General features: G+C 48.9%; 1 protein-coding gene across 5 annotated transcripts in view; it reads left to right on the forward strand.

Annotated features, from left to right (window-relative positions):
* The window catches only part of SLC4A11 (solute carrier family 4 member 11), a 235,840-nt gene that overhangs the window by 67,571 nt on the left and 150,704 nt on the right, over nt 1–17,565 (forward strand). Inside the window, exon 1 of one of the 5 annotated variants that reach the window (XM_081924890.1) lies at nt 8,017–8,190. The exons of the other annotated variants lie outside the window; for them this stretch is intronic. Within the exon in view, the coding sequence (XP_081781016.1) occupies nt 8,151–8,190 (40 nt within the window). The 5' untranslated portion in view covers nt 8,017–8,150. Of the gene's footprint in view, nt 1–8,016; nt 8,191–17,565 lie in introns of those variants that run through there. 5 annotated transcript variants of the gene reach the window in all.

The following is a 17,565-nucleotide window of genomic DNA, read 5'->3' on the forward strand; positions in this document are numbered from 1 at the left end:
AGAGTGGGTGCTAGGCCGTATAGGGCTTTAAAGGTTAAAACTAGCACCTTAAACCTGATCCTGTACTCCACCGGGAGCCAGTGCAGCTGGTATAGCACCGGGTGAATGTGATCCCGCGGCAAGGACCCTGTAAGGAGTCTCGCCACGGCATTCTGCACCCGCTGGAGTTTCTGGGTCAGTCTCAAGGGTAACCCAACATAGAGTGAGTTACAATAATCAAGTCTGGAGGTGACCGTCGCGTGGATCACAGTGGCTAGGTCAGGGCGAGAGAGGTAAGGAGCCAACTGCTTAGCTTGGCAGAGATGAAAAATAGGGATATTTAATGCAATGGATATGCGGAGATGTTCCATGAAGCGCCTGAATGAAACTTGCAGACCACTTGGGGACCCCTTGTCTCGTGTACAAGCCACATTCATTGAGCCTCCCACTTCCAGAGCCCCACCTGCCCCACCCAGCAGTCCCCCGATTCCTGGGTCATGAGGTAGACTAGGGCTGCAAGCTTTAATTAACTGCTAGATTAATCACTGAGAATTGCTCCCTCTATGTGTGTTTTTAATTGCAGAGTGAACCTTGCCTCGCACTTGATAGGCAGAGTTGGGATTGTTCAGCAGTTATCCCTTTCAATCTGCACAAACTCATTTCATTTTCCTTATGCTAACATAGTTGGGGGCGGGGAGCAAATTAAAGATGTGCGGTTTTGGGCAGGGATCCTTGTTCCTTAAAACACCTGCCAGTTTTGCATTTCAGAGTGAGAGATGAGAATGACTTCCTTCTAGCAATCCAAAACCAGAGGCAACTGAATCTGACAATGATCAGACGAAAACTGGAGCCGACACAATCTCTTTAAATCTGGATCTCCTACAATACTTGTTGGTTTTGCTGATGCTGCTTTGATGTGTTACTAATAATAGGAAATCATATTCTAGGTTCCTCAACATGACAAAGCACACTTATCAGGAAGTAAACGCTCCTGAACTCAGTGTGACCTCATTCCGGGTAGATGTGTTGAAGACCAGGGTTGCAGATTATCTCCCAGTCGAAAAGCAGCAACTCCCTTCCTCCTTACAAAAGCGTGTTCAAAAGATTAGGATACGAAATCAAATCACTTAACTAGTAAATGGCTGGCTAAAATCCGCAAGCGCTCATGTTCAGTTTAGTTCCGCCTTTGTGTGGCTTTTGATGTTATAATTTGATGTGTCTTTTTTTATTCCACGTATCAGTTGCAATAACTGTTGTTGTGGAAAGAAAGAAAAATCTGGTCAAAGAAAGTGTTGGAAGGGACTCTGAGGATCATCTAGGCCAGGCATCCCCAAACTCAGCCCTCCAGATGTTTTGGGACTACAATTCCCAACTGGTCCTGTTAGCTAGGGATGATGGGAATTGTAGTCCTAAATCATCTGGAGGGCTGAGTTTGGGGATGCCTGATCTAGGCCAGCCTTTCTCAACCCGTGGACCCAGATGTTGTTGAACTACAACTCCCATCACCCCTAGCTAGCAAGGCCAGAGCTCAGGGATTATGGGAGTTGTAGTCCAACAACATCTGGGGACCCACAAGTTGAGAACCGCTGATAGGCCAAGGTTTCCCAAACTTGGGTCTCCAGTTGTTTTTTGAACTACAACTCCCATCATCCCTAGCTAGCAGGACCAGTGGTCAGGGGTGATGGGAATGGTAGTCCAAAAACAGCTGGAGACCCAAGTTCAGGAAACCCTGAATTCTAGTCCAACCCCTGCCTGCAATGCAGAAATATGCACCTGTCCCTTATGGGAACCAAACCTGCAACCTTCGCATTATCAGCACCTTGCTGTAACTAGCTGAGCTATTCCTCACCACATCTGTCTTTCATGTATAAAGAAAGAAGATAAGCTAATGATAAAGGGAATTTTTTAATCGTTAAACTGTGGGATCCTCCCCAGAGTTGCAGCGATAGCCTTATCTTCCTCCTGGAATTTGCCTAATCCTTTTTTAAAGCCACCCAAATCAGTGGCTATCAGTGGATATTGGTTAGGAAGCATGGGTTCTATGCTAGCTCACCATATTGGATGCAATTGCTGCGCATTCCAGCGCACCTTCTCTCGCGTCCTGCTTGCAGGCTCCCATCCCATAATCATCTGGTTGTCCGTGACGGGAAACGGGGGAGTGGGCTAGAACGATCCAGCTGCACCCTTTTAATATTTTCCTGCTAAACCTTCACAGCAAACAAACGAGAACAACACAAACCTAACACATCACAAACTATCCATTATCCAGGTCATTCCCCGCCAGAATTTAAAACAAAATTTAGATGCTAGGGCCAGAACCTTGTTGCGGTTATTGAGTAGAAATTATATCTGTTGCTGATCTGACCCATGTCCGGGAGGGGCCTTATCTAACCAGCCAAGAAATGCGCTCCTCTCTTCTGAGAAAACTTGGAGAACAAAAGGAGGGTTGTGTGGGGTGTAATCTTAAGTGGTTCTCAGCCCCCAGGTGGGGCAGAAGGTATTTTCCAACGGAGCAATGAACGTTTTTCAGGTGCAAGCACTTCCCATCGCAGGGATGGGATGGGAAATTTTCAGGCATGGGACTTCCTGGGGGCTCTCGCACAAGCGCTGCTCGGGGCCCTGTGTCGCAATGGCTAACCTCTGATCTTGCCAAACCCGCTAGGGGAGAGACTGCAATCTGCATGTTAAGGGTGTGTGTGTGTGGGGGGGGGGACAGGGACTGCAGGCGACTTGCTCCAGGCCCTCTGAAAAGAATGCGGCTGCTGGCACGTCACCAAGGATGCTCTCTGGCTATGTGAGCAGAAACAGGCCTCTGCACAAAGCCGGAAAGGGGCAGTGGTCTGTAAAAAAAATAATTTGATGTTTCCATGCACAAATAGTTTGCAACGCAGGCGTGGGTGTTTTGTGGCCAGCTGTCCATGGAGGCACCAGAGTGGTGCATGCTCTGGTTATCTCCTGCTTAGACTACTGCAATGCGCTCTACGTGGGGCTACCTTTGAAGGTGACCCGGAAACTACTGTACAACTAATCCAGAATGTAGCAGCTAGACTGGTGACTGGGGGCGGCTGCCGAGACCATATAACACTGGTCCTGAAAGACCTGCATTGGCTCCCAGTACGTTTCCAAGCACAATTCAAAGTGTTGGTGCTGACCTTCAAAGCCCTAAACAGCCTCGGTCCAGTATATCTGAAGAAGTGTCTCCACCCCCATCATTCTGCCCGGACACTGAGGTCCAGCGCCGAGGGCCTTCTGGCGGTTCCCTCACTGCAAGAAGCCAAGTTAAAGGGAACCAGGCAGAGGGCCTTCTCAGTAGTGGCGCCTGCCCTGTGGAACACTCTCCCACCAGATGTCAAAGAGAACAACAACTACCAGACTTTTAGAAGACATCTGAAGGCAGCCCTGTTTAGGGAAGCTTTTAATGTTTGATGTATTACAGTATTTTAATATTTTTTTGGAAGCCACCCAGAGTGGCTGGGGAAGTCCAGCCAGATGGGCAGGGTATAAATAAATTATTATTATTATTATTATTATTATTATTATTATTATTATTATTATTATACGGCTGTCACATTTGGGGGATGGCATTCGTCCGTCTCGGGAGACAACGGAGGAGTGCGCCTTTGGGGGTGAGGTCAAGCTGTTGGCAGACTGCAGCACCTGCTGCGGCTGCAGAGACTGATGCAGGAGAGACATGTTTCGTTGCAGCCAGGGCAAAGGAAGGCGTCCGGTTGTGCAGATGCACCAGGGCGTTTCTCCTCCCAGCGGTCATTCCTCCTCTGGTCCTAGAAATGGGCCGTATAAATGGCAAAATGAGAAGGGCCCTAGCTCAGGGGGAGCTCATCTCTTTGCACACAGAAGCTCCTGGGTCCAACGGGTTAGGAATGTCTCCAGCCTCATGCCCTGGAGAGCTGCTGCCGGCCAGTGTAGCCAATACAGTGGTACGTCGGGTTAAGTACTTAATTCGTTCCGGAGGTCCGTTCTTAACTTGAAAGTGTTCTTAACCTGAAGCACCACTTTAGCTAAAGGGCCCTCCTGCTGCCACGCTGCTGGAGCACGATTTCTCTTCTCATCCTGAAGCAAAGTTCTTAACCCGAGGTACTATTTCCGGGCTGGTGGAGTCTGTAACCTGAAGCGTATGTAACCCGAGGTACCACTGTACTGTGGAATAGTGCATAAGGCAGTGTCCTGTCTAAAGGATCACAGAGAAAAAAGCCTTCAATGTTTACAGGTCCTGGTCATAGCTGTCAACGTTTCCTTTTTTTAAAGGGAAATTCCCTTATTCCGAATAGGATTCCTCACAAGAAAAGGGAAAAGTTGACAGCTATGGTTCTGGCGGCTGCATACCGCTTCGAGTTTCCTAGTACTGCCTGCAGATGTTGAGGATTGAACTTGGGACTTTTTTATTTATTATTTGTACCCCTCTCATCTGGCTGAGCATCCCCTGCCACTCCGGGCGGCTTCCAACAAAATATTTAAATACAGTAATGCATCAATCGTTAAAAGCTTCCCTAAACAGGGCTGCCTTCAGATGTCTTCTAAAGGTCTGGTAGTTGTTGTTCTCTGATGGGAGGGCGTTCCACAGGGCGGGTGCCACTACAGTGGTACCTCAGGTTACAGACGCTTCAGGTTACAGACTCCGCTAACCCAGAAATATTACCTCGGGTTAAGAACTTTGCTTCAGGATGAGAACAGAAATCGTGCTCCGGCGGCACGGCGGCAGCAGGAGGCCCCATTAGCTAAAGTGGTGCTTCAGGTTAAGAACAGGTTTCAGGTTAACAACGGACCTCCGGAACGAATTAAGTACTTAACCCGAGGTACCACTGTACTGAGAAGGCCCTCTGCCTGGTTCCCTGTAACTTGGCTTCTCGCAGTGAGGGAACTGCCAGAAGGCCCTCGGCGCTGGACCTCAGTGTCCGGGCAGAACGATGGGGGTGGAGCCACTTCTTATACATTTTAGCAAGTCTAAAAGGTAAACGGACCCCTGACAGTTAAGTCCAGTCGCAAACGACTCTGGGGTTGCAGTGCTCATCCTGCTTTACAGGCCGAGGGAGCCGGCGTTTGTCCACAGACAGTTTTTCCGGGTCATGTGGCCAGCAGGACTAAGTTGCTTCTGGCGAACCAGAGCAGTGCACGGAAACACCGTTTACCTTCCCGCCGGAGCCAGATTAGCTCAGTTGGTTAGAGCAGGGTGATAGCGCCAAGGTCGTGGGTTCAATAGCCATACAGGCCACCTGCATATTCTTGCATATTCCTACATGATCCTCTGGGTTCCTTGCATCTTTACGGTTTTACCAATGCAGGGAAACCTGCCTGTCTTTTCCCCACCTGGTTGGCCACTGTGGGAACAGGGTGCTGGACCTTTGATCCTGCAAGGGGCTTCTGATATTCTTTAGACAGTGCATCTCTTCTTTGCACAGTCCCACTGTTGGTTTGTGTCTACTTGGCTCTGCCCTGGCAAATATATCGGTCAGTTTGTACCACCTCTCAGATGCCTTTCCCCCCTCACACTGGTGGACCTGGCGCTTAACTCCCCAACATACATGCCAACCTCTCACCCCCCCCCCCCAAATTGAAGAGCTGCTGTTGCACTTGGGTCCATCTTATGGACATCCCATAATGCGCGCCTGGTTGGCCACCATGAGAACGAGATGCTGGGCTAGATGGGCTGCCGACCTGATCCTGCATGATTCTTAGAATCCTCGAATTGTAGAGTCGGAAGGGACCACCAGAGTCATCTAGACCAACCTCCTGCAAAGGCAGGAATCTTTTGCCCAAGGTGGGGCTCAAACCCAAAACCCTGAAATTATGAGTCTCATCATGCTCTGCTGACTGAGCTATCCAGGTAAGACTTCACATCCCTAATCCACAAAAGCTTTTCCCGCAATATATTTGATAGTCCTTATAAAGTACTGCAAGACTCGTTTGGGCTGCGGTCACTGGACTCGCCTGCAGCGATGGCTGCTGCCCGTTGGGACTGGAAAGGGGGGGGGAAGGACCACAGCAGGCGGAGCCAGCGTGAATGAGAGGCGGAGCCACAGCTCAATGAGAGGCGGAGCCAACTAATGCTAGTTAATACCCCCTATCCCCCTGCTCTTTGGCGAGGGGCACCACTCTCCCACTTGGCAGTTCCATATCTAGAGGGAAATAAGGAACCCAAGAGTCCCACAGGCTGAACCAGTTCTTCAAAGGCAACACAGGGGAGGAGGTTGATTCCAGCCGGCAGCGCCACCCCCTGGACTGGTTGTAAGTAAGTACCAAAGCAAGGCAGGTGCAGGCAGGTGGGCTGAGGTTTGTTGGGCAGCTGGTTGCCCTGATAAGTTTACAAGGACCCTACTGGTTGCAGTGGTGAACTCTGATCTCTGCAAACTGAATGTGCATTTTGGGAAGTTGTGTCAATTACTTGGGAAAGTCAAAAGCTGATAAAAAAATCACTCCAATTCCTTCCTTCCTTTTCTTTTTCCTTCCTTCCTTCCTTCCAGTTGAGAGTCTGAACTGGAGAGGGTTTTGAAGGAGTCTCCAGGTCCGTTCTTCTCTTAAGAGGCAGTTTGGGATCTGTTGGGTGCTGGGCTTTCTTGCAAAGAATACTGGGTGGGTTGGATTTTGGTGTCTGTCTGTCTGTCTGTCTGTCTGTCTGTCTATCTATCTATCTATCTATCTATCTATCTATCTATCTATCTATCTATCTATTTCATTTGCATCCCACCCTTGCTCCTAGTGAAGCCCAGGGTGGTAAACAGAGTAAGTTGGTAGCTCATAAAACTCTTAACCTTGGGGTCATGAATTCAACCCCATAGATCCCTGCATTGCATGGGGCTTTGACTCTCGTGGACACTTCCAACTCTACAAATCTATGAACTCTCCCAGCAGCCAGCAAGGCCAATCAGGAATAAGATGGTGAGAAGTGTAATCTGCAAGCATGTGGAGGGCTGTGGGGTCCCTTTTCCCTCTGGAGCACAGTGGCTCCTCTCCCTCCCTCCTGAAATCCAAAGACAACCAACGGAAGCTGAATGTTGTGCTTTTCCACTCATTGCATAGTTAAATTATGAAACTCACACCTGTTCTCCTGGTATTTTTGTAAAAAAAACTCAACAACTTTGGGGTTGGTAAAAAAAAAAAAGCCCAACAATTTCGGGGTGTCCTGGCAACCCTAAAACCATTTTGAGGTTTCCACACTTAAACAATAGGTAAATAATAAGGGAAAATAAGCGTGCTTCCCAGAGATCCTAATTCCAAAGGGAAGCTGCAACAACCGAGATACGCAGGGCTTCTCCCTTCTTATCCGTGCAAAACGAATTATTATTATTTAATTTGAATACCACCCATCACCCATAGACATAGACGCCAACTCCTAGGGGCCGAGGTCCTTTCGCCCCCCCGAAAAATATTTGAGGGAGTTGGTCCCCTCAAAGTTAATAGGCATTACAAATGGTGTTTGTGCGTGATCTTGTATCTATTTTGTTGGGTGGGGCTTGCACGGCCCCCTCTATGGGTGTAGCCAGGATTTATGATGGAGGGGTCAAGCTTTATGGTAGGGGGAGCAGAACCTCAGTTACTTAAGCATTTTTATTGATTTCTGTTGATTTGGGGGGCATCTGCCTCCACTGCCCCCCCCCTTGGCTACGCCCATGGCCCCCTCCCCAACATTTTATCCAAGTCGGCACTCTGCCCGTGGATCTCAGATCAGTTCAAGGCAACTCTGTATCGGGGCGCAGCGTTCCTGCGCAAAGAGGCGCTGGGTCCTGCTCGACGGCTGCTGCGCGCAATTGCGCCTCCTTTTGGAAAGCGCCCCTAGGGGGCCCGAGCGCGCCAGGGGCGAGGCGCCCCAGGGTGCGGGCGCAGCGGGAGGTCGCGGGGGGGTCTATCTTCCCTCCCACGCCTCCTTGGGGAGAGCCTCGCCGCGGGAAGCGCGCTAGGACCGGCGCGGGAGGGAGGGAGGTGTGTCCCTCGGCGCGGCTGCTGCTGCCGCCGCCGCTTCTGCTGCGCCTCCGCCGCCGCCTCCTCCTGCTCCTCCTCGGCCGTCCCTTCCCCTTTCCACCCTCCGCAACCGGGGCCGATGCGCGGGCGCTTTCAGTTCGGGCTGCTCTGCTCCTTCCGACGGCGGCGGCGAGGCGGCAGGCGTGGCGCGCCTCGGCGATGGTGTGAAGCGCAGCCCCGGAGCGGCGGCGGCGGCGATGGCAACGGCGAGGCGCGTCTTCCACCTCCAGCCATGCGGTGAGCGCCTGCTTTTGCCGGGGCGGGCGGAGGCGGAGGCAGGAAGGAGCTCGGGCAGCCGCAGCAGCCGGCGAAGGTGCCCCTCGCCCGGCGGGGTCACGGGCCAGCTGTTGCAGCTCGCTTGCAAAGTTGCAGCTCCTCCCCGGAGCGCCTTTTTTTTTTTGCAACTGCGCGCTCCGTCCGGTTTCTGGGGGGCAGACACTCCCAGCCCGTCATAAAAGAGGGCTGACGGTTCCCCCCGCTCCCGCAACTTTGGGAAGACTTCCTCACCCCCCGAAAAGCCCACAAGACCGTCTCCCCCCAGTTTGGCTTTTGCACGGCTTGCTGTCGTGCTCTGCAAAGTTTTGCAAGCGAGCGAAAGAGACGAGCTCGCTTTGCGCACGCAGAAGGGGAAGCAAAAGGGAAGCGGCCCTTTTTTGACAGGAGGATGGAGGGGAATTTAAACAAAAGGGAGGGCAGGTCTCGCTGCGCGTAAACAACCCCGAGCAAGAAGGCAGATCCAGTCCTGGCCCAGGTCAAGGTGGCTTTTTTGCGGCTGGGGAAAGAGACAAATACAAAAATTGAAGGGTTTGGTGAGGTCGGGGGGGGCGCTTCTTCTTGGCCAGCCGCAACTCCCCAAAGATCTGCGGAGCGAGCTCTCCTTTTTGCTCCTAGCTTAAGGGAACAAGAGGTTTGCAGCCTTTGTCAAATACTGGGTTTTCAAGCTATTGTTAGTGAAAAGGGAGTGCTGTTTTGGCAACATCCAGCGGTATTTTCTGTACTTGACTTTTTGAAGACAAAACAAAACATAATGGGCTTTAGTTGCTGCAATTGCTCTTGTTGAAATAAGGTAGCTGATGGTCTTCGGGTTATTTGCAAGCGAAACAGAGGCAGTGGATGTTGTGCAATTCAGTTTGTTTTTGGTTTTTAAAGCGGTTATCAGCACTTCCTTGAGTCTTTTGTTTTGTTTTTTTGAGGTTGCTGGGTTTTCCCCCCTTCTCTCCTCCCTCGCCTCCCTTTCCTTAGAAGCAAAGTGACTCCGGTATAATCTTGTGGGGGGAACTTCTCCAGCGTTAGACCATTGGAGTGAACGGGGCGATTCTTATCCCTACTTTTGCAGGATGCACAAATCCCATTCATTCCCTTTTCTGGCTTTCTGGTTGCTTTGCTCCTCAGCAAAAAGAGCTGTAGGTGGCAGAGCAGTTCAGCTCATTGGGGACTCACAAATCTTGACCGCTGCAAGCATTTCCTGTAAGGTGTCCGGTCCCGGGATGTGTGTGGCTGACCAATACAGTATATGGGTTGCAAAAGGTGCCATTAATTCTGCGAGGCCCTTTCCAAACAAGTGGACCCGTTCTCTTTTTATAGCTACAGTGGTACCTCAGATAAGTACTTAAATCGTTCCAGAGGTCCGTACTTAACCTGAAACTGTTCTTAACCTGAAGCACCACTTTAGCTAATGGGGCCTACCGCTGCTGTCGCGCCACCGGAGCATGATTTCTGTTCTCATCCTGAAGCAAAGTTCTTAACCTGAAGCACTATTTCTGGGTTAGCGGAGTCTGTAACCTGAAGCGTATGTAACCTGAGGTACCACTGTATATTCTTTGCCTCTTGTTACTAGAAGTACCTGTCCTGGGGTAGCCACAATATCGGAACCCAAGTGGACCTCTGGGGTTATCCAGCTGAGCATAAAGACAAGTGTTTGTGTTGATGATGGTCAACGCTAATTATCTGATAGCCTTTGATGTTTGCAGCTTCTCGTACTTCATGGGAAACTGTCAGCTTTTTCAGGTTGTTTTCTGCAGCTGCTAAACCAGATGAGGGTTTGAGCCAATGAGTCTCAAAGCCTTGCTGTATTAGGGATTTCCCCTGCATGGGAAGACAGGCTCCGTTGTTGTGAGTGGATGAGAACGGTAGTGGGTCCAGTGGTCAAGAAGGCGGTTTTTGCACTTGCTGTAGTAGAGGGAAGTGAGGGGCAGGTGGGGCTCGTACACCTGGGAAGGAAGCCCTTCTAGGAGAAGGAAAGCTCTGATCCTAAATCTCTGCTGTCTTGTGGGATAGCTTCGGGAGAAGAAAAAGCTAAGGCAGAGCTTTCCAAACTTTTCATGTCGGTGACACACTTTTTAGACATGCATCATTTTGCGACACAGTGGGGAGCGTCTGTGCGACACACCTAGACACTGCTGCTGACGCACTAATGTGTCTTGAGACACAGTTTGGAATGCTCTGGGCTAAGAAGTACAGAGGTGCCTTGGTTCTCGAACGGCTTAGTTGTCGAACAAATTGGCTCCCGAACACCGCAAAGCCAGCAGTAAGTGTTCTGATTTGCGAATGTTTTTTGGAAGCAAACATCTGACGTGGCTTCCACTTAGCAAGCTCCTGCAGCTAATCGGAAAGTGTGCCTTGGTTTTCGAACGGTTTTGGGAATCGAACAGACCCCCAGAACATATTTGAAAGCTGCAAACACAGTGGTTTGACTTCACCCCCAGAGGCACACTCCATTGTCACACGAAACAGATTAGGATTTCAGTTCAAGACATTGAGTCTCAAGGTCGTGGGTTTGAGCCCCATGTCGGGCAAAAGATCCCTACATTGCAGGGGGTTGGGCTATTGCTATTATTTATTAAATTTGTATACCGCCCTTCATCCGAAGGGCAAGCCAGTGTGGCAGAATGGTAATAGTGTGTTGGACTATGACCTGGGAGACCAGGGTTCAAATCCCCACATGAAGCACACTGGGTGACGTTGGGGTGGTTGCCATCTCTTAGCCTAACACTGCTGGTGTTGAGGGTTGAGGCTGCAGCGATGCTGAGCTGGTGAGTCACAGCGGAGGTTGAAAAGTGTTGCAATTAGGGAGATCCACAATCACTACTTGGGATGGCGGCGGCATTTGTGGTCGGCCAATTATACTGAGAGAGAAATGGGGAGTTATCTCTTCAAAACCAATGGAATGGACTGGCAGGTGGAAGCTGAGAAAGATCTAGAATGCTGTCTTGGATTTCTCCCTTGGTTTCTGATAAAAAGGTTTGGCTATGAAACGGGGTTTTAAAAGAGGTCTCGGAATTGTGTTTGCACAATAAACTGTGGTTTCTTGTTGTTGTTTAGTCGTTTAGTCATGTCCGACGCTTCGTGACCCCCTGGACCAGAGCACGCCAGGCACTCCTGCCTTCCACTGCCTCCCGCAGTTTGGTCAAACTCATGCTGGTCTCTTCGAGAACACTGTCCAACCATCTCGTCCTCTGTCGTCCCCTTCTTCTTGTGCCCTCCATCTTTCCCAACATCAGGGTCTTTTCCAGAGAGTCTTCTCTTCTCATGAGGTGGCCAAAGTCTTGGAGCCTCAGCTTTAGGATCTGTCCTTCCAGTGAGCACTCAGGGCTGATTTCCTTCAGAATGGAGAGGTTTGATCTTGCAGTCCATGGGACTCTCAAGAGTCTCCTCCAGCACCATAATTCAAAAGCATCAATTCTTCAGCGATCAGCGAGTAGCCCACTTGTGGTATACGCTGCTCAGTCGCTCCGGCTTAGCTCTTCTCCTAGAGAGAGCAAGATGAACAAATCCCGAAACCACAGTGGGACCAGCAGCAAACCATGGTTTATGTTTAGGAGCAGCCAACCACTACCAAGTATTTAACCATAACTGGAAGCCAAGGTTAGTTGTGGATTCTGAGTTTGTTCTTTCTGTTTGCATTAGAGGAGAAGGAATGCAAGAGTGCTTGGGCAGTGTCAGTTCTCTGCTTTTTCACAGTAAACCATGGCAAGCCAGAAACCATCGCTTTTCGTAATGCATGAGTGCAGCCTTTATTTTGCAACGTTTTTGAGAGCTGGCTACCCTAGAAAAACTAAAGCTGGCAAACCTGGTGCAGTACTTCCAAGCTGCAGAGCAGCTTTCAGCAGTTTGCTCGGCTGTCTGTACCTGCACTCGAGAGAAGTTTTAATTGTTGGGCACCGACAATCCCGTGGTCTCTGTGGGAGTGTTCTGGTCTCTTGAAGGCCAAGCAAATTGCCTCGATCCGTGGTACAAAATGAATAAATCTCATACCTGTCCACGCTTCAGGGAATATATTTTCTAACATGCACAGGATGTACTGTTCTGTGCTGATGGAGAGCCGTAAATATCCAGTTTTACATGAGCAGTCATCATTTCCTAAAGTGAAGCCTCTTCTTTGTAGGCGTCACTCCAAAATCGCAGCGCGTAGGATACATTAAGCAGCTCATATGGATGGAGTTTGGTTGACAGTAGGGCTGTAAGGCCTTGAACTTCCTCTTCTCTTCCCTCCTCCCTTGTAGAACTTGTAATTATGTACAGGAATGATAATTTGGGGAAGGGCCATAGCTCAGTCATAGAATCGTAGAATTGTAGATTTGGAAGGGACCCTAAGAGTCATCTCAGCCAACCTCCTGCAATGCAGGAATCTCAACATGCAGTTGGTCTCCCATCCAATTTGAAAGCATACTAGACCCTGCTTAGCTTTGCAAATGTGCCAGCAGACTATCCTGAGCTTACATATTCCAATTGTCAGACTCAGGCCTCATCTGTGTTGCACATTTAAAGCTGTACCATAACACTTTAAGTAGTACTGGCTTCCCCCAGAGAATGCTGGGAGGTGTAGTTTGTTAAGGGTGTGGAGAGTTGTTAGGAAACCCATTTCCCCTTTGCAGAGCCACACTTCCCAGAGTTCCCAGGGAAGAGGGATTGATTGTCAAACGAAGGTCGGCGGTTCGAATCCCTGCAACGGGGTGAGCTCCCATTGCTCGATCTCTGCTCCTGCCAACCTAGCAGTTCGAAAGCACGAAGTGCTAGTAGATAAATAGGTACCGCTCTGGCGGGAAGGTAAACAGCGTTTCCGTGTGCCAGTGGCGTAGCGTGGGTTGTCAGCACCTGGGGCAAGGCAAGTAATTTGCGCCCCCTAACCCGGGGCAAGTAATTTGCGCCCCCTAACCCCTAACCTGCCGCTGCTGCCAGCTTCTTGCTGCTGCCTGGTCTGGTCTGGTGTGGTTCTCTCCCGCGCTCAGCGCTGCGCTGGGTGGCCGCTGCACTGTCCCTCCCCCAGATAGTCCCTCGCTCTCTCTCCACACCGCACGCCTGGCACCCACCCCCTCCACAGTGGGCGGCGACCCGGCGGCTCGGATCAGATTCGCACAGCCAGCATTGCAGTGAGAGAGAGTGAGTGAGCCAGGTAGGGGCAGAGAGCTGCGAGTGCGAGCGCGCCCCCCAGATGTTGCGCCCGGTGCGTCCGCCCCCCCTGCACCCCCCACGCTACGCCACTGCCGTGTGCTGCTCTGGTTCGCCAGAAGCAGCTTAGTCATGCTGGCCACATGACCTGGAAGCTGTATGCCAGCTCCCTTGCATACACCTTGCAATAAAGCAAGATGAGCGCCGCAACCCCAGAGTCGTCCGCAACTGGACCTAATAGTCAGGGGTCCCTTTACCTTACCTAAGATCACTCAGCACCCTGAAAAAACTACAGTTCCCAGGGTTTTTTGTGGGGGCTGCCTCTCTTGGTATGCCTCGCGGAGGACCTTAAGGTCCACAAATGACAACATTTGGGAGGTCCCAGGTCACAAGGTGGTTAGATTGGTCTCAACTAGGGCCAGTGCCTTTTCAGTACTGGCCCCGACTTGGTGGAACGCTCTGTCACAAGAGACTAGGGCCCTGCGGGACTTGACATCTTTCCGCAGGGCCTGCAGGACAGAGCTGTTCCGCCTGGCCTTTGGTTTGGACTCCGTCTGACCCTCATGTTTCCCTCCCCTTATGGTTTTGATCTATCGGCTACTATTAAAATGAGGCTGCTTTTTCAATTGTATTTTAACCTGTATTTTAAATTGGGTTTTTCTTCTTCCCCCTATTATGTTTTTATTGTAATATTACTGGTGTTAGCCACCCTGAACCCAGCTCTGGCTGGGAAGGGCGGGATATAAATAAAATATTATTATTATTATTATTATTATTATTATTATTATTATTATTATGACTGTTTAAATTGGGGAGAGTGCTTTCAATGTATATTGCAGATGCGGCCTCAGCAAAGGCAGTTTCCTGTCTTCCTAAGTGGATGATTATTCATCTTTTTTTGCAAAACATGTCTTCTTTCTGAAGGTTCTGTTCTGCTTTTATCTGTGCCCTTTCCTTCAGAGCAAACCTGCCTGGAATATGATTCTTGTTACAGATTGTCATGTACTCATAAGGAAGGGGTCTTTATGTCCACACAAACACACACAAACCTACCTGTAGGGGAGTCTGGCAAATCTTTGCTTCCTTCATTTCTGCCCCTCACTCTCGACAAGATTGGGCATGCCACATTTCCTCTGTGTTTTTTTTTTTGTGCTTTCGTTCGTGGCAATAATATTTGTGGATTGGTAGTTGTCAATAATTTAAAAATGCATTGCCTTGGACTTCCTGGGCGGCCAGATTAATCGGATATGTGGGCCTTTAAGATGCCATTAGAGCCTGTCTCCTGTTCTGAAGCCATCTATGGCTTTGCAAGGCGTAGAAATGACAGAAATAAACCCCTAGAGCCCAGGCAATTTGCTTGATGTAGGTTCTTATGCAAGGTTCCCAACTGACACTTCGTTTAAGGACAGTTTGCATAATTAACTGTTGGGTAACATGCCTGACCCCCATCGCATGCCAGTAAACACATTATCCGACTTGTGTTTTGATTTTGTGTCTCTCCCCGCCCAGAAAAACCCAGCACAAGATCCTTGCATACTTTTGCATATTGCAGAACGTCTCATTCTTGTCACTTGCAAAAATGATGTGTGAGGCTGTTCCTTACATCCATATGGCTGGAGGGCAAGGGATCTGCGGCTTCAGATGTTTCTGTGCCACAGGGACAGATCTATACTTGCCTGGTTTCTTTTCCTGGTTTCCTTTCAAAATTGCAAAACAAAAGTTGCAAATGTTAGGCTGTCCAATAAGTCCAAGAAGTTTGAGCAGAGTCAACACTTTCTATAATATACGGCAAATGGCAGTTTTCAAAACAAGCGTCTCTGTCATCCAAGGAACACCTTTTTTTTTTTAAGAGGACAATTTCCTTGTCAGGGAGTCGGTTGCAGAGGGGGAAGCAACAACAGCCCGAGTTGTTGTCTTGCTATTGTCTTAAATAACACATCATTCCAGAGACCTTTTCCGCCCTTTAATTAGATGGATCACAAAGGCGTGGCCCAAACATAATTTGGCTGCTTATTACACAAGCGGAGGGGGGGGGGGATGAACGTCTGGTTAGCTAACTTGACCTTTTTCAGAGCTTCAGTTTTCCATCTGTGAAATGGGAACAATGGGCTCCCAAATACAAGTTGCAAGAGAGCTGGTGGGTCTTCTGTTAGCTGGAGATTCTTGCATACAGTGCAAGAACAGCTGTGATTCCTGCATTTTTTTTTGGGGGGGGGGTCTTGACTGGATAACCCTTTGAGTCTCTTCCATCTCTACAATTCTCTGATTCCACAAATGCCTCGACTGACAATATGAGGAAGTGCCTTAGTTTCAGATCCTGATCACTTTCGTTTCTGCAGAAGAAACTGGTGTAGCTCTATCTTAGCCTTTTCTGACTTGTACCAGCATTAGAGACTCAGATATATAAGCTAATTGCCAAATGGCACCTTAAACCTTGTTGTTTAGTTGTTTAGTCGTGTCCGACTCTTCGTGACCCCCTGGATCAGAGCATGCCAGGCACTCTTGTCTTCCACTGCCTCCCATAGTTTGGTCAAACTCATGCTGGTAGCTTCGAGAACACTGTCCAACCATCTCGTCCTCTGTCGTCCCCTTCTCCTTGTGCCCTCCATCTTTCCCAACATCAGGGTCTTTTCCAGGGAGTCTTCTCTTCTCATGAGGTGGCCAAAGTACTGGAGCCTCAGCTTCAGGATCTGTCCTTCCAGTGAGCACTCAGGGCTGATTTCCTTCAGAATGGATCCGTTTGATCTTCTTGCAGTCCATGGGACTCTCAAGAGTCTCCTCCAGCACCAACCTTAAACCTAGGTCGCCACGATGGAATGTTTAGGTGCCATTTCCCCCACAATTGAATTTATTATTATTATTATTATTATTATTATTATTATTATTATTATTATTATTTATTATTATTATTATTAATTTCATTTCTATACTGATTTCTATTTTAAATGAAAAAAATCTCAATGTGGTTTGCAAGACATTAAAACATCAAATAAAAGAATCCAGAATGAAACAAATTCACAAAGAAAAGATTTCAGGTCCTTCTCTAAGTGACATTTTGCTTTCCCCATATTTTATCTACCTACCTAATTTATATAGCTGCCCCATAGCAGAAGTACTCTGGGAAGCCAGTGTGGTTTAGTGGTTAGAGTGTCGGACTAGGACGTGGGAGATCAGGGTTCAAATTCCCACTCAGCCATGACCTTGGACCAGTCACAGCCTCCTAACCTACCTCACAGGGTCGTTGTTGGGATTAACTGAGGAGGGGGGTGAACCTTCAATAGGTAAGGGACGCGGGTGGCGCTGTGGGTTAAACCACAGAGCCTAGGACTTGCCGATCAGAAGGTCGGCCGTTCGAATCCCCGCGACGGGGTGAGCTCCCATTTCTCGGTCCCTGCTCCTGCCAACCTAGCAGTTCAAAAGCACGTCAAAGTGCAAGTAGATAAATAGGTACCGCTCCAGTGGGAAAGTAAACAGCGTTTCCGTGTGCTGCTCTGGTTTGCCAGAAGCGGCTTAGTCATGCTGGCCACATGTACGCCGGCTCCCTCTGCCAGTAAAGAGAGATGAGAGCCGCAAGCCCAGAGTTGACCACAACTGGACCTAATGGTCAGGTGTCCCTTTACCTTTACCTTTACATTCAATAGGTAAGCTCTTTTGCTGACCTGCTTAAGAAAGCCGGAGGGGCCAGCCAGATGGAGATGTCATTCACCAGTCCGGCATTCAGAGATCTCCATATGGTTTCAATTGGACCTGCACCATTTGCAAAACGCGCCTGGGGAGTTTCTAGCTTGGTGGCTCCTTGCAGATTTTCATTTGTTTGTTTTGAAATCGTTTTTATTTGATTTTCCAATACAAAGTTATAAAATACGTATCCGTATACAGAGATTCCTCCGTCTCTTTTTTAAAATTAATTTTTATTAATTTTCCATTATATAAAATTTAAACACATCATCACTATGCATTTTACTTCTTTAGCCCTTAAGAGCTTGTTGACTCCCCTCCTTTCCGCCTTCAAAGTTAACCTTTATCTCATAACATTTATACATTTTCCAATTTACATTTCACTCCTTCAAAATGTCACAATTTTTAAATAAATATAAAAAGGGAAGAGCAGTTGTCATTATGCCTTTTTACAACCCTGCTGGTGTTGTGAATTGCTCGCAATAGTCCTTCAGATATTGTATAAATTTACTCCTATCTTTTTGGAATGCTTGGTCATTCTTGTTT

The sequence above is a fragment of the Podarcis melisellensis genome (assembly GCF_964234715.1).
Source record: "Podarcis melisellensis genome assembly, chromosome: 9".
Lineage (NCBI taxonomy): Eukaryota > Metazoa > Chordata > Lepidosauria > Squamata > Lacertidae > Podarcis > Podarcis melisellensis.